We start from the raw sequence: 25,401 nt of genomic DNA on the forward strand, positions 1-25,401 counted from the left end.
ACCTTTAGTTGGTCTGTGGGAGACTATATTCTGTTGCCCCCAGAACCTGGAGATAAGGTGATACTCCAGGGTTTAAACAAGTACCTTGAAGTGGGTGACTGTGGTTATTAGAAGATGTCACTCTAGGGAAGATGTTCCTCAAATCAAAGCAATAAGTTGTCATTTAAAGGGGCCGTAGAGTCAGAGATGGAAAAGATGGCAGAGTAGAAGGAACCCGGGCTCACCTCCTCCCATGAGCACACCAAAAATACAACTAACTGCTGAACAACCAGAAATAAAAAAGACTGGAATCTGCCAAAAAAGATATTCTACCTCCAAGGATATAAAGAAGAAACCATAACAAGACAGTAGGAGGGGCTCACTCATAATATAAACAAAGCCCATAACCCCTGGGTGGGCAGGGCAATCTACAGACTGGAGAATAATTATACTGCAGAAGTTCTCCCACAGGAGTGAGAGTTCTGAGCCCCGTGTCAGGCTTCCCAGCCCGGGGGTCTGGCATCAGGGGGAGGAGTCCCCAAAGCATGTGGCTTTGAAGGCCAGCAGGGCTTGACTGCAGGAGATCCACAGGACTTGGGGAAGCAGAAACTCCATTTTGGGAGGATGCACACAATGTTTTGTATGTACAGGGACCTAGAGCAAAGGCAGTGACTTCATAGAAGCCTAGGCCAGACCTACCTGCTAGTCTTGGAGGGTGTCCTGTGGAGGCAGGGTGTGGCCATGGCTCTCCCTGGGGACATGAACACTGGTAGTGGAGATTCCGGGGAGTGTTCATCTACATGAACTCTCGAGGAGGCAGACATCTTGCTTGGGTCATCGGCACCAAGACCTGGCTCCACCCAACAGCCTGCAGGCTCCAGTCCTGGGACGCCTCAGGCCAAACAACCAACAGGGTGGGAACACAGCCCCACCCATCAGCAGACAGGCTGCCTCAAGACCTCCTGAGCCCACAGCCGCCTCTAGACACACCTCTTGACATGGCCCTGTCCACGAGAGGGACAAGAACCAGCTCCACCCACCAGGGGGCAGGCACCAGACCCTCCCACTAGGAAGCCTGTACAAGCCTGTAGACCAGCATCACCCACCAGGGGGCTGACACCAGAACAAGAAAACTATAATCCAGCAGCCTGTGGAACTGAGTCTGCAAACCCAGACTCAAAGTGAGATGGCATAGGAATATGTTCTAGACAAAGGAATGAGATAAAACCCCAGAAGAACAACTAAGGGAAGTGGAGATAGGCAATCTACCAGAGAAAGACTTCAGAGTAATAATCATAGAGTTGATAAAAGGTCTCGGAAAAAGAATGGATGTAGAGTGCAAGATGTTACATGAAATTTTTAACAAAGAATTAGAAAATATAAAGAACAACCAAACAGAGTTGAAGAATACAATAACTGAAATGAAAAATACACCAGAAGGAATCAATAGCAGAATAAATGAGGCTGAAGAACGGATAAGTGAGCTGGAAGACAGAGTGGTGACAATCACTGCCAAGGAACAGAGTAAAGAAAAAAGAATGAAAAGAAATGAAGACAGTCTAAGAGACCTCTGGGACAACATTGAGTGCACCAACATTTGCATTATAGGGGTCCCAAAAGGAGAGAGAGAGCCAAGGCCTGAGAATATATTTGAAGAGATAATAGCTGAAAACCTCCCTAACAAGGGAAAGGAAACAGTTACCCAAATGCTGGAAGCACAGAGAGTCCCAGGCAGGACTAATCCAAGGAGGAATACACTGAGACACATAGTAATCAAATCAACAAAAATTAAAGACAAAGATAAAATATTAAAAGCGACAAGGTAAAAGCAAAAAATAATATACAAGGAAATCCCCATAAGGTTATCAGTTGATTTTTCAGCAGAAACTCTGCAGGCCAGAAGGCAGTGGCATGATATATTTAAAGTGATGAAAGGAAAAAACCTACAATCAATAATACTCTACCCAGCAAGGCTCTCATTCAGATTTGAAAGAGAAATCAAAAGCTTTACAGGCAAGCAAAAGCCAAAAGAATTCTGCACACCAAAGCAGCTTTACGGCAAATGCTAAAAGAACTTCTCTAGGCAGAAAAGGACAAAACTAGAAATAGAAAATTATGAAATGAGAAAGCTCACTGGTCAAGGCAAACATACAGTAAAGGTAGGAAATCATCCACACACAAATATGATATCAAAGACAGTGATCATGAGAGGAAGAGAGTACAAATGCAGGATACTTGAAATGCATTTGAAATTAAGAGATCAGAAACTTAAAACAATCATGTATTTATATAAACTGCTATATCAAAACCTAATGGTAACCACAAACCAAAAATCTATAATAGATATACACACAAAAAAGAAAAAAAAATCTCAACATAACACTAAAAATAGTTATCAAATCACAAGAGAAGAGAACAAAAGAGAATAGGAAGAAAAAAGACATACAAAAGCAAATCCAAAACAATTAACAAAATGGCAATAGGAACATACATATCAATAATTACCTTAAATGTAAATGGATTAAATGCTCCAACCAAAAGACACAGACTGGCTGAATGGATACAAAAAAAGACTCGTATATAGGCTGTTTACAAGAGACCCACTTCAGATCTAAAGACATACAGACTGAAAGTGAGGAGATGGAAAAAGTTATTCCATGCAAATGGAAATTAAAAGAAAGCTGGAGTAGCAATATTCAAATCAGACAAAATAGACTTTAAAATAAGGACTGTTACAAGCAACAAAGAAGGACACTACATAATGATCAAGGGATTAATCCAAGAAGATATAACAACTGTAAATATATATGCACCCAACAAAGAAGCACCTCAATATATAAGGCAAATGTTAACAGATATAAAAGGAGAAATTGACAGTAACACAGTAATAGTGGGGGAGTTTAACACCCCACTTACATCAATGGACAGATCATCCAGAGAAAATCAATAAGGAAAAAACACGCCTTAAATGACACATAAGACCAGATGGGCTTAATTGATATTTATATTTATTTATATTGAAAGCAGCAGAATACACGTTCTCTTCAAGTACACATGGAACATTCTCCAGGATAGAGCACATGCTGGGACACAAAGGAAGCCTTGGTAAATTAAAAAAACTAAAATCATATCAAGCATATCTTCCGACCAAAACGTTATGAGATTAGAAATCAACTACAAGAAAAAAAGTGCAAAAAACACAAACATGTGGAGGCTAAACAATATGCTGCTAAACAACCAATGCATCACTTAAGAAATCAAAGAGGAAATCAAAAAACAGAGACAATGAAAATGAAAGCACAATGATGCAAAAGCTTGACATGCAGCAAGAGCAGTTCTAAGAGGGAAGTTTACAGTGATACAAGCTTACCTCAGGAAACAAGAAAAATCTCAAATAAACAACCTAACATTACACCTAAAGCAACTAGAAAAAGAAGAACAAACAAAAGCCAAAGGTAGTAGAGGGAAAGAAATCATAAAGATCAGAGGAGAAATAAATGAAATAGACATGAAGAAAACAATAGAAAAGATCAATGAAACTAAAACCTGGTTCTTCGAAAAGATAAACAAAATTGATAAACCTTTAGCCAGACTCATCAAGAAAAATAGGAGAGGGTTCAAATCAATCAATCAGAAATGAAAAAGGAGAAGTTACGGGCTTCCCTGGTGGCGCAGTGGTTGAGAGTCCGCCTGCTGATGCAGGGGACACGGGTTCATGTCCTGGTCTGGGAAGATCCCACATGCCACGGAGTGGCTGGGCCCGTGAGCCATGGCCACTGAGCCTGCGTGTCCGGAGCCTGTGCTCCACAACGGGAGAGGCCACAACAGTGAGAGGCCCACATACCACAAAAAAAAAAAAAAAAAAAGAAAAGAAAAAGGAGAAGTTACAACTGACACCACAGAAATACAAAGGACCATAAGAGACTACTACAGGCAACTATATGCCAATAAAATGGACAACCTAGAAGAAATGGAAAAATTCTTAGAAAGATACAATCTCCCAAGACTGAACCCAGAAGAAAGAGAAAATATGAACAGACCAATTACAAGTACTGAAATTGAAATTGAGATTAAAAAACTCCCAACAAACAAAAGCCCAGGATCAGATGGCTTCACAGGCAAATTCTTCCAACCATTTAGAGTTAAAACCTATCCTTCTTAAACTATTCCAAAAAATTGCAGAGGAAGGAACACTCCCAGACTCATTCTATGAAGCCACAATGACCCTGATACCAAAACCAGACAAAGATACCACAAAAAAAGAAAATTACAGGCCAGTAACACTGGTGAACATAGATGCAAAAATCCTCAACAAAATACTAGCAAACAGAATCCAACAACACATTAAAAGGATCATACACCATGATCAAGTGGGATTTATCCCAGGGATGCAAGGATTCTTCAATACACGCAAATCAATCAGCGTGATACACCATATTAACAAATTGAAGAAGAAAAACCAGAGGATCATTTCAGTTGATGCAGAAAAAGCTCTTGATAGAATTCAACATTCATTTATGATAAAAAACTCTCCAGAAAGTGGACACAGAGGACTCAACATAATAAAGGCCATATATGACAAACCCACAGCTAACATCATACCCAATGGTGAAAAGCTGAAGGCATTTCCTCTAAGATCAATAACAAGACAAGGATGTCCACTCTCACCACTTTTATTCAACATAGTTTTGGAAGTCCTAGCCATGGCAATCAGAGAAGAAAAGGATTTAAAAGGGATTCAAATTGGAGAAGAAGTATAATCGTCACTGTTTGCAGATGACATGATACTATACACAGAGAATACTAAAGATGCTACCAGAAAACTACTAGAACTCATCGGTGAATTTGGTAAAGTTGCAGGATACAAAATTAATACACAGAAATCTGTTGCATTCCTATACACTAAGAATAAAAGATCAGAAAAGAAAATTAAGGAAACAGTGCTTTACGATCATATCAAAAAGAATAAAATACCTAGCAGTAAACCTGCCTAAGGAGACAAAAGACCTGGACTCTGCAAACTATAAGACACTGATGAAAGAAATCAAAGATGACACAAACAGATGGAAAGATATACCATGTTCTTGATTGGAAGAATCAATATTGTCAAAATGACTATACTACCCAAAACAATCTACAGATTCGGTGCAATCCCTATCAAATTACCAATGGCATTTTTTACAGAACTAAAACAAAAATTTTTTTAATTTGTATGGAAGCACAAAAGACCCCGAATAGCCAAAGCAATCTTGAGAAAGAAAAATGGAGCTGAAGGAATCAGGCTCCCTGACCTCAGACTATACTACAAAGCTACAGTAATCAAAACAGTATGGTACTGGCACAAAAATAGAAATATAGATCAATGGAACAGGATAAAAAGCCCAGAAATAAACCCATGCACCTATGGTCAATTAATCTATGACAAAGGAGGCAAGAGTATAAAATAGAGAAAAGACAGTCTCTTCAATAAGTGGTGTTGTGAAAACTAGACAGCTATGTGTAAAAGAATGAAATTAGAACATTCTCTAACACCATACACAAAAATAAACTCAAAATGGATTAAAGACCTAAATATAAGACCAGACACTATAAAACTCCTACAGGAAAACAGAGGCAGGACACTCTTTAACATAAAATGCAGCAATATCTTTTTGGATCCAACTCCTAGAGTAATGGAAATAAAAACAAAGATAAACAAATGGAATCTAATTAAACTTAAAAGCTTTTGCACAACAAAGGGGACCATGAACAAGATGAAAAGACAGCCTACAGAATGGGAGAAAATATTTAGAAACGATGCAAATGACAAGGGATTAATCTCCAAAGTATGCAAACAGTTCATACAGCTCAATATCAACAAACAAACAGTAAAACAACCCAATCAAAAAAGATCTAAACAGACATTTCTCCAAAGAAGACATACAGAAGGCCAAAAGGCACATGAAAAAAAATGCTCAACATCACTAATTATTAGAGCAATGAAAATCAAAACTACAATGAGGTATCACCTCACACCAGTCAGAATGGCCATCATCAAAAAGTATACAAATAATAAACGCTGAAGAGGGTGTGGAGAAAAGGGAACCAACCCTCTTGCACTGTTGGTGGGAATGTAAATTGATACAGCCACTATGGAGAACAGTATGGAGGCTCCTTAAAAAATTAAAAATAGAGCTACCATATGATCCTGCAATCCCACTCCTTGTCATATATCTGGAGAAAAGCATAATTTGAAAAGATACATGCACCCCAATGTTCACTGCAGCACTATTTACAATAGACAAGACATGGAAGCAACCTAATGTCCATCAACAGAAGAATGGATAAAGAAGATGTGAGATATACACACACACACACACACACACACACACACACACAATGGAATACTACTCAGCCATAAAAAAGAATGAAATAATGCCATTTGCAGCAACATGGATGGATGTAGAGATTATCATACTAAGTGAAGTAAGTCAGACAGTAAAGACAAATATCATATGATATCACTTATATGTGGAATCTAAACAAATGATACAAATGAACTTATTTACAAAACAGAAACAGACTCACAGACATAGAAAACAAACTTGTGGTTACCAAAAGGGGAAGGTGGGGGGGGATAAATTATGAATTTGTAACATATACACACTACTATATATAAAATAGATGAACAAGGACCTACTATATAGCACAGGGAACTATACTCAATATTTTGTAATAACCTATAAAAGACTCTGAATCATTTTTCCATACACCTGAAACTAACACATTTTAAATCACCTATACTTCAATAAAAAATAATTAAAAACATAAAAAAACAAACCAAGAAAACCCTAAAGGGGCCACAGAGTGATGCTTCCAGAGGGCAAGTCCAAAATATAATTGAGTAAAAAAATGCAGTGTCTAATTATTTTATCTTAACATCTGAATAAAGGGTTTGACCACAGAAGTGAGCAAAGAGCTCACCTTCCTGGTTAGTGGTGGGTTCTCACCATTGTTCCTGAAGAGAGGGTATCTGGCTAGTGCTGTATCAGAGGAGACTCTTGGCTTGGATTCTAGCCTCAACAAGCGATCTTCCTAGCTTCCCAGAGACTTTCACATACAGGAGAAAAAAATTCTTGGCTCAGTTCATATGAGTATTCTGTTTTTTCTAGTAGTAACGTTATAAATATAAATATGAAATTAGCATCTCAGTTTCCACAATTGTCTGTGTGTTTGGTTAGTAAGTTGATTACACTGATGATGATTACTTCCTGTTAGCCTGACAGTTTGTGGGCCTGTGAACCTATGATCATGGAAACCCTGCCGTTGGGTGACTGCAAGGCACGGCCACCCTGAGAAGCCCTGGACTCCTTTGATCCACCATTGCTCTCCCCTCACTAAATAGAGACTTTCAGAGTAGACCAATGGTATGAACTAGGGAGCTAAGAACTGCCCCTAAACTTAAATGAGTGATTAAAGGCTTTGAAAGTTTCCAGAGGGTGGCTCTAATGTTAGACTGGTCCCTGCTTTACATAGAAAAGTCATCCTTTGTAAAGTTTGGCCATTTAAATCATCATCTTAAAAGAAAAATGGTACAATGCAGGTCTCTGATATGGAAATTTAGAATTTGTGAAAGAGGAGATTGCTCTACTGGGCTCCTGGGAATGAAATTTATATCCTGTACTGTGCTTTCTGTGGAGTCTATTGGCTCCTGTATTACTTGTACAGTTGGCCCTTGAACAACATGGGTTTGAACTGTGCAAGTCCACTTACACACAAATTTTTTTTTTCGATAAATATATACTACACTAGTACATGATCTGAGGTTGGCTGAATCCTCAGGTGTAGAACCTGGGATACAGAGGGCTGATTGCAGACTTATACTCGGATTTCTGACTGTGACGGTTGGGGATCAGTGCCCCTAACACCCATGTTGCTCCACAGTCAACTGTAATTTAGTCCAATTCCTTTCTGAGTTGTGTCAGTTGTCATTTCATAACCTGTTGTTAGCCATCTAATTTCTGAGATCGTCATTCCTACTTAGTGCTGTTTTTTCAAAAACTTCAAACTAAATGATTTCTTTGAACTCAGAAATATTACTTTTCATTTGCTTTGTAGCTACATTTTTTTTTTCTGGTGAGCTCTCATTGTCTGTTCAAATGTTATTTAATCCATTTTAATCTTTTGCCTTGTACTGAGGTCATTTGAGGTTAAATGGCATTTCTTTTTTCCCCCGTGTTCAAATGACATGGATTTTTGTGAATCCCATCTCAGGAGGAGATTCTTGTGGAAGAGATGGGGATGGGCTGGGGCCAGTTACTCAGTTTCATGGCTCATCATCTCTCTTCTAAGTGAAGGACTGAAAATATAGCCTTTCTCTGTAGTCCTTCTCTGTGTGTCAAAGCTAAGTCTGGATGGAAAGATTTTCTACCTCCAGCTCTGTGTTTCCAAGAGGTCTATGGACCTTGCCTTCAAGGTTACATTTATCTTCAGAGCTCTTATTCCTCCAAGTTTCCCGGCCACCCATCCTAATACAAAGTGACATTGTTTCACCATTCCCAATGTAGCTCTTCTCTCTCCCTTGTTCCAAGTGTTCCTGCCCTGCTTTATTCTACTTGCCTCCAACATTTTTTTCCCCTCAGAGTGTGACTCAGTTCTCCTGGAAGGAAGTATTGAAACCGAGTCCCCCTAAAACCGAGTTCCCTTACTGAGTTTATGATTAATCTCTCTATCCAAAACTTTATTCCCATCCTTGTCCCCTCTGATCTCAATCCTGTGCTAACTGAACTAATCAACCAGAGTCAGATGACTAAGACTGCTGCTGTTGATAACATCATTAATGTGCTAAAATTGCTGTTGTTAACATCATTAATGTACCAAAATCGCTATTACAGATGCCATCATTAACGTACAAACTCAGGTTGTTTCTACAGGGTAAGATGAGTTAACAGACCCCCCAGGCCATGGACCACTTGGCCAGAGAATTGTAAACCAGAGACATCCTGACTCCCAAAACTATAATTAAGAAATGTCACAAGATGATAATTAATCCCAACCTCTTTGTTCTTCCCCTCTTAAAACTCCTAACTCAAAGACTAAGTTGGAGTGGATCTGGGGCTTGCCTCCCACTGCCTTGCTTGGTGCCCTGCAATAAGTCCTTACTTCGCTGATAATTCTGGCTGCCAGAGTCTGGCTTTCTGTACTGAGGGCACACGAGCCCTTTGCTTGGTTACAGCATGCGCTGAGTATTTCTGATATTCTTCAGAGCTTAGATCACCACAGCACTAGTCAACTCTCCTACATCTGCTATGTAAAAAAATAATAATAGTAATACAGAAACCTCAATTAAATAGAGCTGGGAGACCAGAACGGGAGCTCTCATGCCCTGGGACAATAGCAGAGCCCAACAGGAAGAAGACAGATTCATCTTCTTTGCTGGCAAGGACTCAGCCAATGAAAAGCCATGGACTCTGTTTTGCTGTAACCCTTCCAACTTCCTTTTCCTCCCTATGAAAGTGTTCTCCTGCCCTTGCCACGTGGGGACTTGCATGTGGCTCTCCATGGTTGCAGACACTGAACTGCAATTCTCTGCTGATCCTGAATAAACCCATCTTTGCAGGAGAAATATCTGGTAGCCTGTTTATTTCAGGCAACAACATAGACACATAGAGTTGGGGTTATTTTGTTTGTTGTTGTTTTGCACTCACCCAGAATGTGATGCCCGTGGGTTAGTTCTCAAACCTGCTTACACTTTTTTTTCCATTCATATTTCCTTTCCTTTTGGAAGTACTTGTTAGCAATTTTGGGGACTGTAGCTCACAGTGACCTGTCAGTAACCCCTTCACTCTTGCTGCTTCCCAATTCCTTTCTGCTGATCTTGCATCTGTCCAGCCTCTGGGTGGGCAGGCACACTTGCCTATAATCTGGAATACGTTTCCTACAATTCCATTGCTGGAATTTTTTTAAAGATTATTTTTTGAAGAACTAATTAACCCCTGGTCCAGGAGGCGTTATTTACCTTTGGGAAAATGGGCTATAATGTAGAGGTAAGTTAACTGCAAACCTCTTTGTAGTCTGTAATATTCAAGAGGCAGGTTGGTCTCACAAAGATATCAACACTGCACTGGTCTTTTAAGAAATGTCTATACCTGCTTATAGATAGGGTTTCTTGAAAACCCCACTTACTTAGATGAATCAAGTTTTTTCAAGGGACTGTCCTCAGTTTGCAAGGACAGAAAAATCCCTTGAGTAATTAAAATTTAAAGGTATTTCTTATAAGAATTAGAAAAACAGCTGATAAACCACATGAGAGTACAAAGCTTTTTTTAAATCTGGGAACAAAACAAACTTACAAAATCTATATTAGAGTGAGACTTCTAGTTTCAAAGGAAAGTATTTATTACAAGATCTACTCAGTACTTAATAGTATGAATACATGCAAATACGAACTTCATTAAAAAAATCTATATTAAATGAGCTGAACATCTATGTGAATATTAGTGGCACTCATAATCTTCGTACTATTTTAACAAAAACTACGTGTTAATAGTATACAGAGGGAGAATAAAAGTATCGCTATCTACTCAAGTAAAATAATATCCTTTATTTTTAAAAACAGTTCAATACTCAACATTGTTATTATTCTAACTGTGAACAAAGACGGTATGTATAATTGGAATGATTATCTGGGCAAAGTTCTCACATTATAAGACAAGCACCAAACCAAAAATGATATTCTTTTACCCAAGCATGAACATAATCAAATTACATTCTCTGATACATTTAAAGTGGCTCTGTAAATAAACCAGGCATTCTCTTTTGTTTTGTTGTTACCTTACAGAAAAAAAAAAAGCTTCATATCACAATTAATGCTTAGAAATATATACTTTTTTTTTTTTTTTAGCGGTACATGGGCCTCTCACTGCTGTGGCCTCTCCCATGGCGGAGCACAGGCTCCGGACGCGCAGGCTCAGCGGCCATGGCTCACGGGCCCAGCCGCTCCGAGGCATGTGGGATCTTCCTGGACCGAGGCACGAACCCGTGTCCCCTGCATCGGCAGGCGGACTCTCAACCACTGCGCCACCAGGGAAGCCCAGAAATATAGACTTTGGAGCCAGATAAAACCTTAGTTCAAATTCCAGCTCTACTACCTATTACTTGGACAAGTGTCTTAACCTCATTAAGCTAATTTCCTCAACCATAAAATGCAGAAAATACATGTTGCAAAGATTGAGACTACATATGAGTTATGGGCTGAATTGTGTTCCTCCATCAATTCATACCCTGAGGTCCTAAACCCCAGTACCTCAAAATGTGACTGTATTTGGAGATAGGGTCCTGAAAGAGGTACTTAAGTTAAAATGTGGTCACTAGGGTAGGCCTTAACCCAATATGACTGGTGTCCTTACAAGATGAGGAAATTTGGACAAAGACAGGTACAGAGGGAAGATGTTATGAAGACACGGGGAAAAGACAGCCATCTACAAGTCAAGGAGAGAGGCCACAGAAGAAACCAGCCCTGCCCACACCTTGATCTCAGACTTCTAGCCTCCAGAATTGTGAAAAAATAAATTTCTGTTGTTTAAGCCACCTAGTATGTGGTACTTTGTTGAGGTGACCCTAGCAAACTAATGCAACACATAAAGAATTTAGAATGGTGCCTGGAACATGATAGGTAATCAGCAACTTAATTAATACGATTATTTTCTCAGAGCTCTTCTAATATTCATTTCCAAAAACTACACACATAAATTCAGGCCTTATAATGTTCAATTTATGGCTAAGTAGCAAAAGAGGCTTTGTTGGGACAGGCAGTCTGCCACGGGCTCGGAGCACGCCTGCATGTCCTTGCTGGGTATTGAGTCCTCTTTTTCCAGGCCATTTCTCAAGTCTGTGTTTGCAGTGAGCAACCTTGAATGATGATGTAACATCTTTCTCCAGACTAAGAATAGGCTTACTTGTGCTAACTATAAAAGTTGTGAATCGGGGGGCTTCCCTGGTGGCGCAGTGGTTGAGAATCTGCCTGCCAATGCAGGGGACACGGGTTCGAGCCCTGGTCTGGCAGGATCCCACATGCCGCGGAGCAACTAGCCCCGTGAGACACAACTACTGAGCCTGCGCGTCTGGAGCCTGTGCACCGCAACGAGAGGCCGCGATAGTGAGAGGCCCGCGCACCGCGATGAAGAGTGGCCCCCGCTTGCCACAACTAGAGAAAGCCCTCGCACAGAAAAGAAGACACAATACAGCAAAAATAAATAAATTAATTAATTAAAAAAAGTTGTGAATCACCTGAGCTCAGTGTTCCTCTACTGTAACACAAACTACCATGTGTGCAGACATTCATCATGAGCTCCTTATGTCACCCCTGAGGGACTTGAGAGCGCAGGGGACCAACATAAATTAACATGAAGCTCTGGTTACTTTTATAAAGTCCTTTGTCTCTGACCCAGGAGTCTCGAGTCTTCTGCCAGTGTTGCATGAAATTTTAATAGGCCAACTTGTTAGCTTGTAAACAAAGCAAAATCCCAGACCCTGCATAGTTCTTGCCAGTTTTAACTTGAGAGAACCATGGTTCTCTGGAAAAGATGAGCCCCAGTGGGTGGGGTTAAGAGATATGATTCCATGGGTTTCATAGTGAATGCTTTCACTCAAGTAGTGGGTAAGGGGGAGGGGATTATGGGCTGCCTACTGTCTACCTGTTAATGAACGCTTGGAGACTAAGTATGAGAGAGAGTCATACAACCAAATGGTGTCTTGGTTGTTGCCCACTCACGTTGGGCAGGAGAAGGAAGAATGTGAACATGACAACAGGGCAGCGTGCCCCATGGCACAACCTGAGAAGAAACTGGCTGCAGCCACCAAGTCAAGGGGTCCCCAGAGCTGAAAGAAATGCTGTCAGCAAGGAAGAAATACAACTTTTTTATGTGGGATCTTAGTTCCTCGACCAGGGGTCAAACCCGCACCCCTTGCGCTTGGGAGCATGAAGTCTTAACCACTGGACCACCAGTGGCTGAAGAAATACAACTTTGAGTAGACCAAAAATACAAGCTTGTTGAGCACAAGTTGGGCAGCTGATCAAAACCAAAAGTAAACACAAAGTGTTGCTTCCTGGCATGGAGCCGTTCTCTCCCTCTACACTTAATACCTCCGGCACCCTCCACCCTGAAGTCATTTGTTGTACGGAAAAAGCCAAGTGTAACGGGGGAACTCTGGGGAAGAAAGTGACTCAAACTTGTATAGCTCTGTTAGATACAGGTGCCCAAGGGACCATGCTACCCAGTCCCTGAGGGACGTGGCTACTGGGCACAGGGTGGCCCAAGATACCCAGGACTGCAGGGCACTGGGGAGATGCAGTGGTCAGCAGAGGACAGAGAGAAAGATCCCTGGAGCCTGGGTGCTCTCCAGATACTAGGAAGGGCACGGGGAGAAGCTGGCACCAACACTGAAATGCAGAGTCAAAAAAACAACTCCAAAAGCAAAACCTCCCTGCCTGCCGCCCTCACTCTCTGCTCCTTCCTGAGCTACCCGTCAGGGAGATAACACCAACTCTTGGCAACTGTTAAAGCCCCTAATGTGAAAGTGTTAAACTTCTTGGTCCATATTTCCATAGGGGGAAAAAGTGACTAAAGGTAACTGACAGGATTGGAGCAAATCTTGCAGTAAAGGAAAAAAGTGACCCTGTGGGTGGGTCCCAATGGCCCAATTCAATGTACTATCATCATGAAAATACATAATTGGCATCGAGGTGTTATGTGCTTGAACTTAAATGCTCATGAAGTGCCAGAGGAGATTCTCTCACGCGGGGTATTGCTACAAGCAGAGAAATGAAACAAGCTTCCGGCCAGCCACCACCATGCCCTGACCCATCCTAACCCATCCACAGGGTGGGACTGAGTGTGTGTGCCTCTGTGCTCTGATGCCTCAGATGTTCACTATACAGGTGATATATAGACGTTCTGTGGTTGACAGGTTAGAAGCCTGTCTCAATGGCCCTGACTGTGGCGTTATCTACCTCTACCAGTAGGAGTGACCGATAAACCTGAACAAAATTCAGAACACTTGGCTGCCAAGTAAAGTTCCTTGATACCATTTGGAGAGATTCACAGCACTCATCCCTCTGGGAGTCAAACAAGCAAATGCTTTATCTCCTTGACCACCACAAGCCACCACCACAAAGGAGGCTCAACTCCTTGTTAAGCCTCTTATTTGGTACAGGAGGCAGGACATGATGCCATCAATGGCAGCTCTCAGTTAAGAACACTTACAAACGCAGGAACCAGGACAACCTTGTTTCAATCTGACTGATCATATGCTTCTCTTAATGCCTGAGTGGCCTTGGATTTTGCCATGCATGGCAACTGAGGCTGAAACTACTAGGTAACACTACCTATGTGACTTAATCAAATTTATATACTGGTGATTCAATTCAGGTTTAACAAGAAATCCTGATATACAGTGACCTGGGCCTATTGCGGTTATGTGCTTGTATGTGGGGAAAATGGGCCACAAAGGTATCTCCGCTAGCGATGGGAGTTGCCTTTTGGCCCATCTATTGCCTCCTGTTATTTTCGGCAATGACACCAAAGACAGGTAAGACAGTCAAAGCTCCCTTGTGTGGTTCATAATGGATAACAAATTGGCCTTAGGCTACATTCTGGCTAATAAGAAGGCCTACTGGCCCTCCCTTGGAACTTACATTTGACTACATTCAAGGCCCTTGGGAACATGAGTGAGGTCAGTACTGCAGCCTGGCTTCACCCTGCTGCTCGGGGTCTGTTTTAGTAGCCTTGATTTAGTTGGTATGTGAGACCAACTGAATAGATTTGGTACTGACTAAGCAACCTGTTTGCCAGATTAATCAGAGTAGCCGACAGAGTGGCATACTCACATGAAAATTCAAGTCTGGCCAAGAACGTATCAGGTTGAAGAGTGAATTTCTGGAGGAGGCTACCCACCATGGCTCTGAGTGACACTGCAGACTTTCTCAGGACGCCAGGCCTATCTTTACCCAGTCCACGTCTCAGGCTTGTGTTTACACTGAGCAGCCTTGAGGCATGAGGTAACAACTGCCCTTGGACAAAGAACGGGATTGTTTCTGCTTACTGTAAAAGCAGTGGCTACCCCAAGCGTTCCTCTTCCGTAACACAACACACTGCGTGTGCAGGCTGCCATCAGTGGCCCTCTGTGTTGCTCTCGTGGGACGTAGAGAACTGGGGAACTGATGCAGAGCAACCTGAAGCTCTGGCTACTGCTTTTCCTGTGAATAATAAAAGCCCTTTGCCTCTGATCCAAGCATCTTGTGTATTCCGTAGCATCCCATGAAACAGCAACAGGCTAACCTGTTAAATTATAAGTAGGGTGAACGGCAATCCCACTACTGGGCATATACCCTGAGAAAACCATAATTCCAAAAGAGTCATGAACCACAATGTTCACTGCAGCTCTATTTACTGTAGCCAGGACATGGAAGCAACCTAAGTGTCCATCGACGGATGAATGGATAAAGAAGATGTGGCACATATATACAATGGAATATTACTCAGCCATAAAAAGAAACAAAATTGAGTTATTTGTAGTGAGGTGCATGGACCTAGAGTCTGTCATACAGAGTGAAGTAAGTCAGAAAAACAAATACAGTATGCTATCACATATATATGGAATCTAGAAAAAAAAAAAGGTTGTAACAAACCTAGGGGCAGGACAGGAATAAAGACACAAAGGTAGAGAATGGACTTGAGGACATGGGGAGGGGGAAGGGTAAGCTGGGACAAAGTGAGAGAGTAGCATTGACATATACACTACCAAATGTAAAATAGATAGCTAGTGGGAAACAGCCGCATAGCACAGGGAGATCAGCTCGGTGCTTTGTGAACACTTAAAGGGGTGGGATAAAGAGGGTGGGAGGGAGATGCAAGTGGGAGGGGATATGGGGATATATGTATACGTATAACTGATTCACTTTCTTATACAGCAGAAACTAACACAACAATGTAAACCAATTATACTCCAATAAAATGTTAAAAAAAGAGACATGTCCAGCTACAGAATAAAAATATAGAAACAGAGAACAAAGTTGTAAGTAGGGTGAAATCTCCGACTCTGTACAGTTATTGACACACATCAATTATTTTCTCTTGGTAAAAGCTGGCATTTTAGAAACTGTAACTTGGCTACTAGAAAATTTATTATTAGCACGACATATTACCAAAGATTATTTTCCAAAGACTTAGCCAATAACACTACAAAAATAAAAAGCCCTCTGATTCCTGCGAATTTATCTGCGTTTGTACAAGTCCAGTGATAATTTCACTGTCTGTCTGAAGAACTAACAGTACTAAATCCAAAGCTCGGCGCCATGCTTCAATCTTTGGTGTAACAATGTCATAAACTCTTGGAATCTGTTCCAGTTTATCTGAAATGTCTGAATTTAAAATCCCACTATTTAGTTTACTATATTCATTCAAGACGTAAGATGAAGGAGAGCCAGAGTCTGTAGCATTTTGTAGATGATGTTGAATGAATGTGCCGGCTTCAAATTCTGATGAGTAACTGGCAGTGTTATACAGGAGAGTTGAAAGGTATCTGCGCCACCCATTTGCCAGAAGTTTAAGCACAGTCGGTCTGTACTGTGTCACAGATGAGGCCAGCCAAGAGGAAGTATTATGAAGCCATCCTGAATAGCCTTGGTTTCCTTTATTCACAGACTGCTCCGTAAGAATCTGAAGATGGCTAAGACACAAAAATTCAACTGCGCCACCCCCAAGGAAGACCTTTTGCTCTTTTAGAGCATGATACAGACGATAGGCACACGTCCAGAAGGTATCTTCTTTGGTTTGCACCTGGGCAGTGACTGGACTAGTCAGCACTACTGTAACCAAATTAATTCCTTCTGTTTTTAACATGATTGCCATTCTGTTGATCTCATCTGCAGCATCAAAGGGAATGCTTCTCCAGATGGTCACACAGACCCCACTGCCCACGCAGTTTTCGTTCACTTGTGTAATGTAGGTCACCTGCACTGCTCCTGAAGCCTCTGCAAAAGCCTGCATTACATTGCCATTCACTGATCCAATTACCAACCTCTTGCTGTCTGTGCATTTTTCAATTAAGCGTTCAGACACATTTCCTTGTGCCAGGACAAGGTTCACATTGAACTTGATTAATACCTGTAACACATGATCTGTCCACAGTTCTTCTGAGCCATCTTGTTGAACCTTCAAGCTTTCTGATACTGTTTTAATACTTGCAGACTTATTAAATCCCAGGTGGCGATAATTCTCTGTGAGATCACCTTCAACAAGAACAACCCGAATAGGCTGATTCTGCAATTCCCTGATCAGAGCAGCACTAGATATTGATACAACAGTGATATATCCTGGACAGACACAAGAAAAAGTTTCAGGGAAGCCCGGTAAGCAGCAAGTGAAGATTCTTGAAATGTCAAAAAGAAATGGCACTGTACAGCTGCCTTGTTGCATACCTGCGTTCTGATATTGTAGCCGTACTGCTTCGTCTACTAACTTCATGCTGCTGTGACCTCCGTGACTCAAACCCACCTCCAACTCCACCAAATCATCACATCTGTAAGTCTTGGGAGTAGCTGCACTAAGTTGTTCTAGAACTCCGTCTGGTTTGCTTATCCATTGATTATTACCTGTCCTACTAAAATGTCTACTGTGGGTTAGTACTGACTTTCTGCAGCGGGTGTCTGCAAGCAGACTGTTTTTCAGAGTTTGAGGAGTTTGTGATGTGTTTTCATCTGCTTCAACCTTATCCTGAGACCTAGAGAGTTGAGGTGATTTAACAGGTCTCCCAGAAAGACTGTAAATGGCCAGTGACTGAGAGGCAACATCTTTGAGATCACGCTCTTTCTGTATCAAACCAGTACCTGAAGGGATTTGGAGAAAAGGGTATACACTGACACTAAATGTTTCAGGTCCAGAAAATGTCTTTGTGTTACCCATACGGTCAAATACATTGTGGATAGGTACTTGAAGGGAAACTACCTCTTCAATGCATGAATTCAAGCCTTCTGACATTACAGACACTATTAATGAAATGGGGACACCCAAATGAAGACATTCTTCAGCAGCACTGCTCCATGCACCAACAAGAAACAAAAGAGTACTGGTTCCAGTCCTGTATGTGTTATTTTGTGCTTGAACTGCTTCTCTGAGAAGTTGTCCCACTGCACTGGTTAAATCCAAACTTTCAAGAAGCCTTACTGTTGAACTGATTAACACACTTTCATGACACTCTTCATCTATAATAAATTTGGATGATTTTACTGGGCCTAGGAAAGTTCTTCCTGTTTCTGCAAACGATGAAAGCTGTTGAAGTCCCACGTGCCTTCTTTTGTTTATGACCCTGCAAGCCATCACCATGAATCATCATCTGCAAATAAAATTAAAACTTGGAACTTTATTCAGTGCAATTCATGGTAATAAAAGAAAAGTAAGATACAGTCCCTGCCTTCGAGGAGTTTCTGATATATGTAGTTTCCATTAAATATGGTCAGTGCAATGATACAGCATTAAAATTTGAAAAAATAATTAGCAAGTTGAAGGAGGTAGTAGTAAATGCACATATATGTGACAAAAACACAGTGTACTTGGGTAATACAAGTAATTTAGTTTCACGGGATATAAAGCAAGTAGTGGGGAATAGTAGGACATGAAGCGTTAGAAGAGGAAAGGGGCTGGATCATGAAGGGCAGTATGCGCCACGTCAAACCTGACCCTACTTATAATGGGAAACATGGAAGTGCTTTAAGGGGGGGAGATGAAGAAACAGCTTGATGTAGTATCTGAAAGCATGTACTCTGAATCTAGAAGTCTGGGTTTGAACTTGTCTCTACTGCTTACTAACTGTGTAGCCTCAGCAAGTTTCTTAACTTCTTTACCCTGTTTTCACGTCTGAAAAATGAGGATAATAACAGAATCTACTTCATAGGGTTATTACCAGGAGTAAATGAGTACAGTGCTTAGAACAGTGTCTGGCACATAGTGCTTTATGAGTACTTGCAATAACAATAATAAATTTATAATATAAAACTGAATAATATTAAAAATAAAATTAAGTAATATTAAAATTATTATTAGTGTTTTGGATATATTACCACTCTGATAACAGTGTAGAGAACTGATTGGATGAGTGCCAGACAGAAGGCAGAGAGGCCATGGTTATCTAGATGAGAAATGTGGAAGAGGGATGGAGGTAAAGGATGGATTTAGCTATTGATTAGAATATAAAGGGAGGAAAAGTACTGTTTAAAAGGAAGTTCGAGGGCTTCCCTGGTGGCACAGTGGTTAAGAATCTGCCTGCCAACGCAGGGGACATGGGTTCGAGCCCTGGTCCAGGAAGATCCCACATGCCACGGAGCAACTAAGCCTGTGCACCACAAATACTGAAGCCCACGCGCCTACAGCCCGTGCTCCACAACAAGAGATGCCACCGCAATGCGAAGCCGGCGCACTGCAACGAAGAGTAGCCCCCGCTCGCTGCAATGAGAGAAAGCCCGCATGCAGCAATGAAGATGCAACGCAGCCAAAAATAAATAAATAAGTAAATAAATAAATTAAAATTTAAAAAAAGGAAGTTCGAGAGCAATTAGACTTTTTCCAGGTAGTATTTCAGAATTCATATCTAAAACTAATAGGAAGAAGTTATAAGAGAAAAACTTCAGCCCAATAGAACTTTTTAACAAAGTACTCTCTAATTGAAAAGCTGTCTGTAATAAAATAACCTGTCTTAAAGCACTACAGCTAAAACTGTAGATAACATACACTTATTTTCCAACTCTAAGACTTTATAATTCTTCAAGTACATATATATACATATTTTAATATTTTTAATATATATATATATTTATTTGGCTGCGTTAGGTCTTAGTTGCGGCACGTGGGATCTTCGTTGCAGCAGGTGGGATCTAGTTCCCTGACCAGGGATTGAACCCGGGCCCCCTGCATTGGGAGCACGGAGTCTTAGCCACTGGACACCAGGGAAGTCCCGCAAGCATATTTTTTACCACAACCTTTTAAATCCAAAATATCAAAAAGCAAACAACTCTCGGAGTTTTTGCTTTTCTTCTAATGCTGGCCACAGCACTGGTAAATTTGTTCCTATAATGCCTAGAGTCATCCTTGATTCTGAAGAGCTCCACAGTTCCAGATACACCTTAGGATCAGCAGGAAGCCACAGCACCTGTTGCTCAAGAGTAGCTTCCTAGAGGCTTTCAAGGACTAAGGAGAAAAGCCAGTACAGCCTAAGAAAACATATAACAAATTGTTTGAACTCAGCTTCAAAACCTCTTTTGTGAAACTTTCAGTTCTGTAAAATAAAAATAAAACTCTTGATATACTCAGGTATATCCCTGAACAGCATCAAATTATACTCTAGACTCCAACAATGCTGAGACCCATCCTGTCTTACAGCTCTCTTATCTTACCATATTTTTGCTGTCCTCCACCCCATATTATCAATTCTCTACTTACCCAGTTTAAGTTCCCATTTGCGGATTATAATCACTCTCTTGTACATAGACTCTCAAAGTCCTTGTCTCTCTTTTGGTTCATCTTACCTTGCAAAGCCACTAATCTTGATGAAATACAACTCTGTCTACTCCATGTTTACCCTGGGGCAGCTGAAAATAAACAGAAAAACACACACAACCGCACTGACTGGTGTCATTTTAAGTTCATGACTCCACACTGCAAGTGGCCCTTAATACTGCCTGGCAATCTATTTTGTTGTCCTTTTGTCTTTTTTTTAATGGTTATTGGGTTCTATTTTTAAAAGTTTCATCTACCCCTGAGTACAAAGGACATTCCATTATTTCTTCTAAAAGCTTTATGGTTTTAGTCTTTTTTAAAAATTGAGGTAAAGGTCACATAACATAACCATTTTAGAGTATACAATTCAGTGGCACTTCGAACATTCACAGTGTTGTACAACCACTACCTTTATCTAGTTCCAAAATATTTCCATCACTCCGAAAGAAAACTCTGTAGCCATTAAGCAGTCCCTCCCTGTATGTCTCCCCCCCAGCCCCTGGCAACCACCAAGCTGCTTTCTTGTCTCTGTGGATTGACCTATTCTGGATATTTCATAGACTCATGTAATATGGGACCCTTTGTGTCTGGTTTCTTTCACTTAGCATAATGTTTTTTAAAAAATTTTTATTGGAGTATAGCTGCTTTACAATGTTGTGTTAGTTTCTGCTGTACAGCAAAGTGAATCAGCTATACGTGTACATAAATCCCCTTTTTTGGATTTCCTTCCCATTTAGGTCACCACAGAGCACTGAGTAGAGTTCCCTGTGCTGTACAGTAGGTTCTCATTAGTTGTCTATTTTATACATAGTATCAATAGTGTATATATGTCAATCCCAATCTCCCAATTCATCCCAACCCCCTCAGTTAGCATAATGTTTTTGAGGTTCATCCACATTGTAGTATGTGTATTTCATTCCTTTTTATGCATGTATGTAGGTAGCTATCATTTTGTTTATGGACATTTGGATTGCTTCTACTTTTGTTATTTTTAATTAATTAATTAATTTATGGCTGTGTTGGGTCTTTGTTGCTGTGCGTGGGCTTTCTCTAGTTGCAGAGATTGGGAGCTACTCTTTTTTTTTTTTTTTTTTTGCGGTACGCGGGCCTCTCTCTGTTGTGGCCTCTCCCATTGCGGAGCACAGGCTCCGGAAGCGCAGGCTCAGCGGCCATGGCTCACGGGCCCAGCCGCTCCACGGCATGTGGGATCTTCCCGGACCAGGGCACGAACCCGTGTCCCCTGCATCGGCAGGCGGACTCTCAACCACTGCGCCACCAGGGAAGCCCTAACAGCTTTATATAATTATGCAATTCTCCCCCTTTCAACGAGGCCTATCCTGAGCATCCTATTTAACACTGCAAACTCCTCTTTTCCCTTTACATTCTGGATTCCCTTTATTCGCTCTAATTTCTCTTTTCCCACAACATTATCACCTTATAAAATAGTACATACTCTACTTATTTATTTACTATTTATTGACTATGTCCCTCTGTTGGAATATAATTCCCAGAAGGGCAGTTTTAGTCACTGACGTATCCCATATACTGATAACACTGTCTGACACAATGCAAGTACTCAATAAATATTTGACAATGTGGTTTTCACCACATTTATTATCTTACATTTAAGTACAGAACTGAAATAAGACTAAACAGATGCCATTGTCAGTATTCCTCCACCATAAATTTAAGGTTCTACCACCTCTGGAGTCGACATGATTGCTATTTGGCACTGCCGTGGTTGAGGCCCTTTAATTGCTTCCAAAACGGTTCCTCCTTCACATGGTTGTCAGAATTATCTTTGAAAAGCACAAACCTAATCGGATCACTCCACTGCCTAAAACAACTATTCATCTTAGAAAATAAAGTCTTTACCTCGGTAAAGGTGTCCCATAATCTGACTTCAATCTAATTTATAAGGCTCATCTTCCACCTTTCCTTATACACCCAATGATCTAGTCACACTACAACATACATTTACTTTCATTTCCGCACATACTATACTCTGATTTGAATATCCTACACTTTCTTCACCTTGGCAAATGCTATATATCTTTCATGACCCAAGGCAAATGCCACATTTTTGATACAGCCTCCTCCAATGCCTCAAGGAGAAGTAGCACCTCCTTCCTGGGCTGCCAAAGTACTGTCTACACACATCTACTAAAGCACTTAGCACCCTGAATTAAAAATACTGTTTTTATGTCTGTGCCTATCTCCCCCACTACTCTGTGGGTTCCTTGCTTTCATTCATCTTTATACTCTACACTCAGTTCCTTTCAAACTCACCCAATACATGGCATAGTACATGATATGTAGAAAGCATTAAATAAATTTAGTAGATTTAAGAGTGATAGCAGGTTTAACATTCTTCCAGATTAATATTATTAATGTTCTATAGTAAAATTAGATTAGTAACAGCTATTTTTCAAGACTGAGTACTTCCTACCTAAGACCTAGAAACTGCAATCTGAGCCTATAATTGGAAAATCATTTTCACTAGAAGTTAATGTCCCAAATATAAAAGCCTAAATCACAGAATGATGTAAAAGCAGGTGAACACACTACGCAGCCTTTTAGTTGCCATAAGATCAAACTTGATCCAGGAGAGCCTAAAAATTAGAATTGTTTCTACAAATTTGGTCATTATACATTTCTGGTCTCAGAAATCCCTTTAATATTAGTAGTAAAGAAGAAGTATATGTCCTTGAAACTAATCAAGAGCAACTTTCTCAGTGAGATTAATGGCCTGAAAAATCAATATACTATAATTAAGTGACTGAATATTTTACCTAATTCGCGAACTATCTTGAATTTGCATCGTTTAAATTTCCACTGGGGTAACTTTACACAGAAAAATCACTTCTAATATTAGAATAACTTTACCTATTTTCCAGAATCCTAATGAGGTTTTGTTTTTGGGTTTTTTTTTTTTAGATCAATTATTACAATGCTTGGGTGTCTGCCTGGTATATAATGTGAGCAAGAAAGGATGATGGTTTTGGAAAATGTGCCATGTTTCAACTAACTGAAGTAGGAAAAGTGACTTGGGAGACTACTTCAAGAATGTACTTGCACATTTTTCTTTCCTTACCTTCAAGGAGATAAGTGGGATAAAGGGAAAAACCTAGGCAAAACTTAATATTCTTCCTGAATCCACTGTTGGAGAATCCTGTATGATTTTTAGGAAAAAGTACTTACTCTAGAGAAGGCACTGCAGGAGGCATAAAAAAGAGCCCTGATGTGTAAGCGATTAAGCGTTAGAAGTTTTAAGAGACTATCACCTCTTCATTCCTACCACCTCAGTCCTTCCCCTTCACCCTTTAGCTGGTCCCAGACAAGATTCAGAACAGGGCGGAACCAGCAAGTCTGGCCCTTTGGCCAAGAATTTGCTTTGATTTACAGCACTTATATGGCATCTGAATCTCGACAGTTACTGAGTCAAGTGGATTTTCAAGCTACCTATGTCGGACTCAATGCGGATCTATGCTGGATATATTTGGAAAACCGGCCAAATCTTGGGATTCAACCAACTGAACGGCTGTGGGTGAGAATGTCGGGGGCGTGGAAAAGTCTGATGGTGATTATGGGTGGGTCCAAAGTCCAACCCCGCAAATAAACGCTACAACACTGGTAAAAACTCTTTCCTATGCAGGGAGTCTTCATGTGCATCCTAAGACCCACACTGCCCCCGTGCCCACACCACACCCCTCCTGTAAAGAAATGCTGCCTAGGGCTTCGCTGGTGGCGCAGTGGTTGAGAATCCGCCTGCCGACGCAGGGGATAAGGGTTCGTGCCCCGGTCCGGGAAGATACCACATGCCGCGGAGCGGCTGGGCCCGTGAGCCATGGCCGCTGAGCCTGCGCGTCGGGAGCCTGTGCTCCGCAACGGGAGAGGCCACAACAGTGAGACGCCCGCGTACCGCAAAAAAAAAAAAAAAAAGAAAAAAAAAAAGAAATTCTGCCTACCAGGCCAGAATCGCTGTGAACCAAGGAGGAGGGAAGTGGCTAAAGGCCAAGCCCCAGGCACTGTGGAGGCTGAAGGATGCCTAGCGGCGCAAGGTAAGGACAGTCCCCTCCGCCTCTGGTAATCCGGCCGGTAAACCGAAGCTGGACCAATTCAGCAGACCCACCAGGCTCTAGAGTCTCATCCCTTCTCCCGGCCCCAAGAGGTTAGAAAAGCAAACAATATCCCCCCACATCTCCGTCAAAGACTTAGCAGTTGGTAGAAGCACCTCGCTACGAACCTCGCTCTTTTCTCCATCCCTACGGGAGGCTCCAGTTCCCCGAAGTTTCTGCCTGACACTGTGACGCCAAAACGCCCGGGGGAAGAACCTTCCTTTCCGGTTCGCATTTTGCGCAAGTGCGCCGCGGGCCCAGCTGGGCTAACGGATAGTCCTGGTTGCTAAGAAACCTTACGGAAAGTTCTGCTTAATGGTAGCCTGGGAAAGGCATAGCGTTACGCTATTGGTAGAGAATAGAGTGGGGGATGGCCTCAAGGACCTTCTTTTGTGACCATTGGGTGGCATGACTGTCAATCAGTGGGGGCAAGCCTGTGTGGGCGGGGCCGCAGAGAGGTCGGCGAGAGCGGCGTTAGCAACGGCTAGCACGCTGTGAAGACTACAGTCGGGCTGTGCGGCGGGCGGGTGAAGCCCGGAGGTCCCGGTTGAGGGCGCCGGTCGGGGACATGGTGAGTGCGAAGCTGCAACCACTTACTGGGGCTGGGCTGGGGCTGAAGTTTCTCCCCGGAACAAGGAAGGAATTTAGTTTACGAAATGTATTATTCGCCTCCTTTCATGATCCTCGACTGTCATTAGTAACCCCTCCCTTCGTCGCCGAATAGAAGCGCACTGTCCATAACTCTAGAGACAGAAGAGCAGTTCTCCAGTTCATTT

General features: G+C 41.5%; 1 protein-coding gene across 1 annotated transcript; it reads right to left on the reverse strand.

Annotated features, from left to right (window-relative positions):
* Positions 1-16,123: 16,123 nt before the first annotated feature.
* Positions 16,124-24,816, reverse strand: BBS12 (Bardet-Biedl syndrome 12). Its single transcript, XM_082838593.1, has 3 exons — positions 24,754-24,816; positions 20,537-20,599; positions 16,124-18,351 (listed from the first exon to the last, which is right to left on the reverse strand). Exon 3 carries the CDS (start codon positions 18,339-18,341, stop codon positions 16,197-16,199), a length of 2,145 nt encoding a protein of 714 aa, XP_082694719.1. The 5' UTR covers positions 18,342-18,351; positions 20,537-20,599; positions 24,754-24,816; the 3' UTR covers positions 16,124-16,196.
* Between the last annotated feature and the right edge of the window lie 585 nt (positions 24,817-25,401).

Source organism: Leucopleurus acutus (assembly GCF_964270905.1).
Source record: "Leucopleurus acutus genome assembly, chromosome: 4".
NCBI lineage: Eukaryota > Metazoa > Chordata > Mammalia > Artiodactyla > Delphinidae > Leucopleurus > Leucopleurus acutus.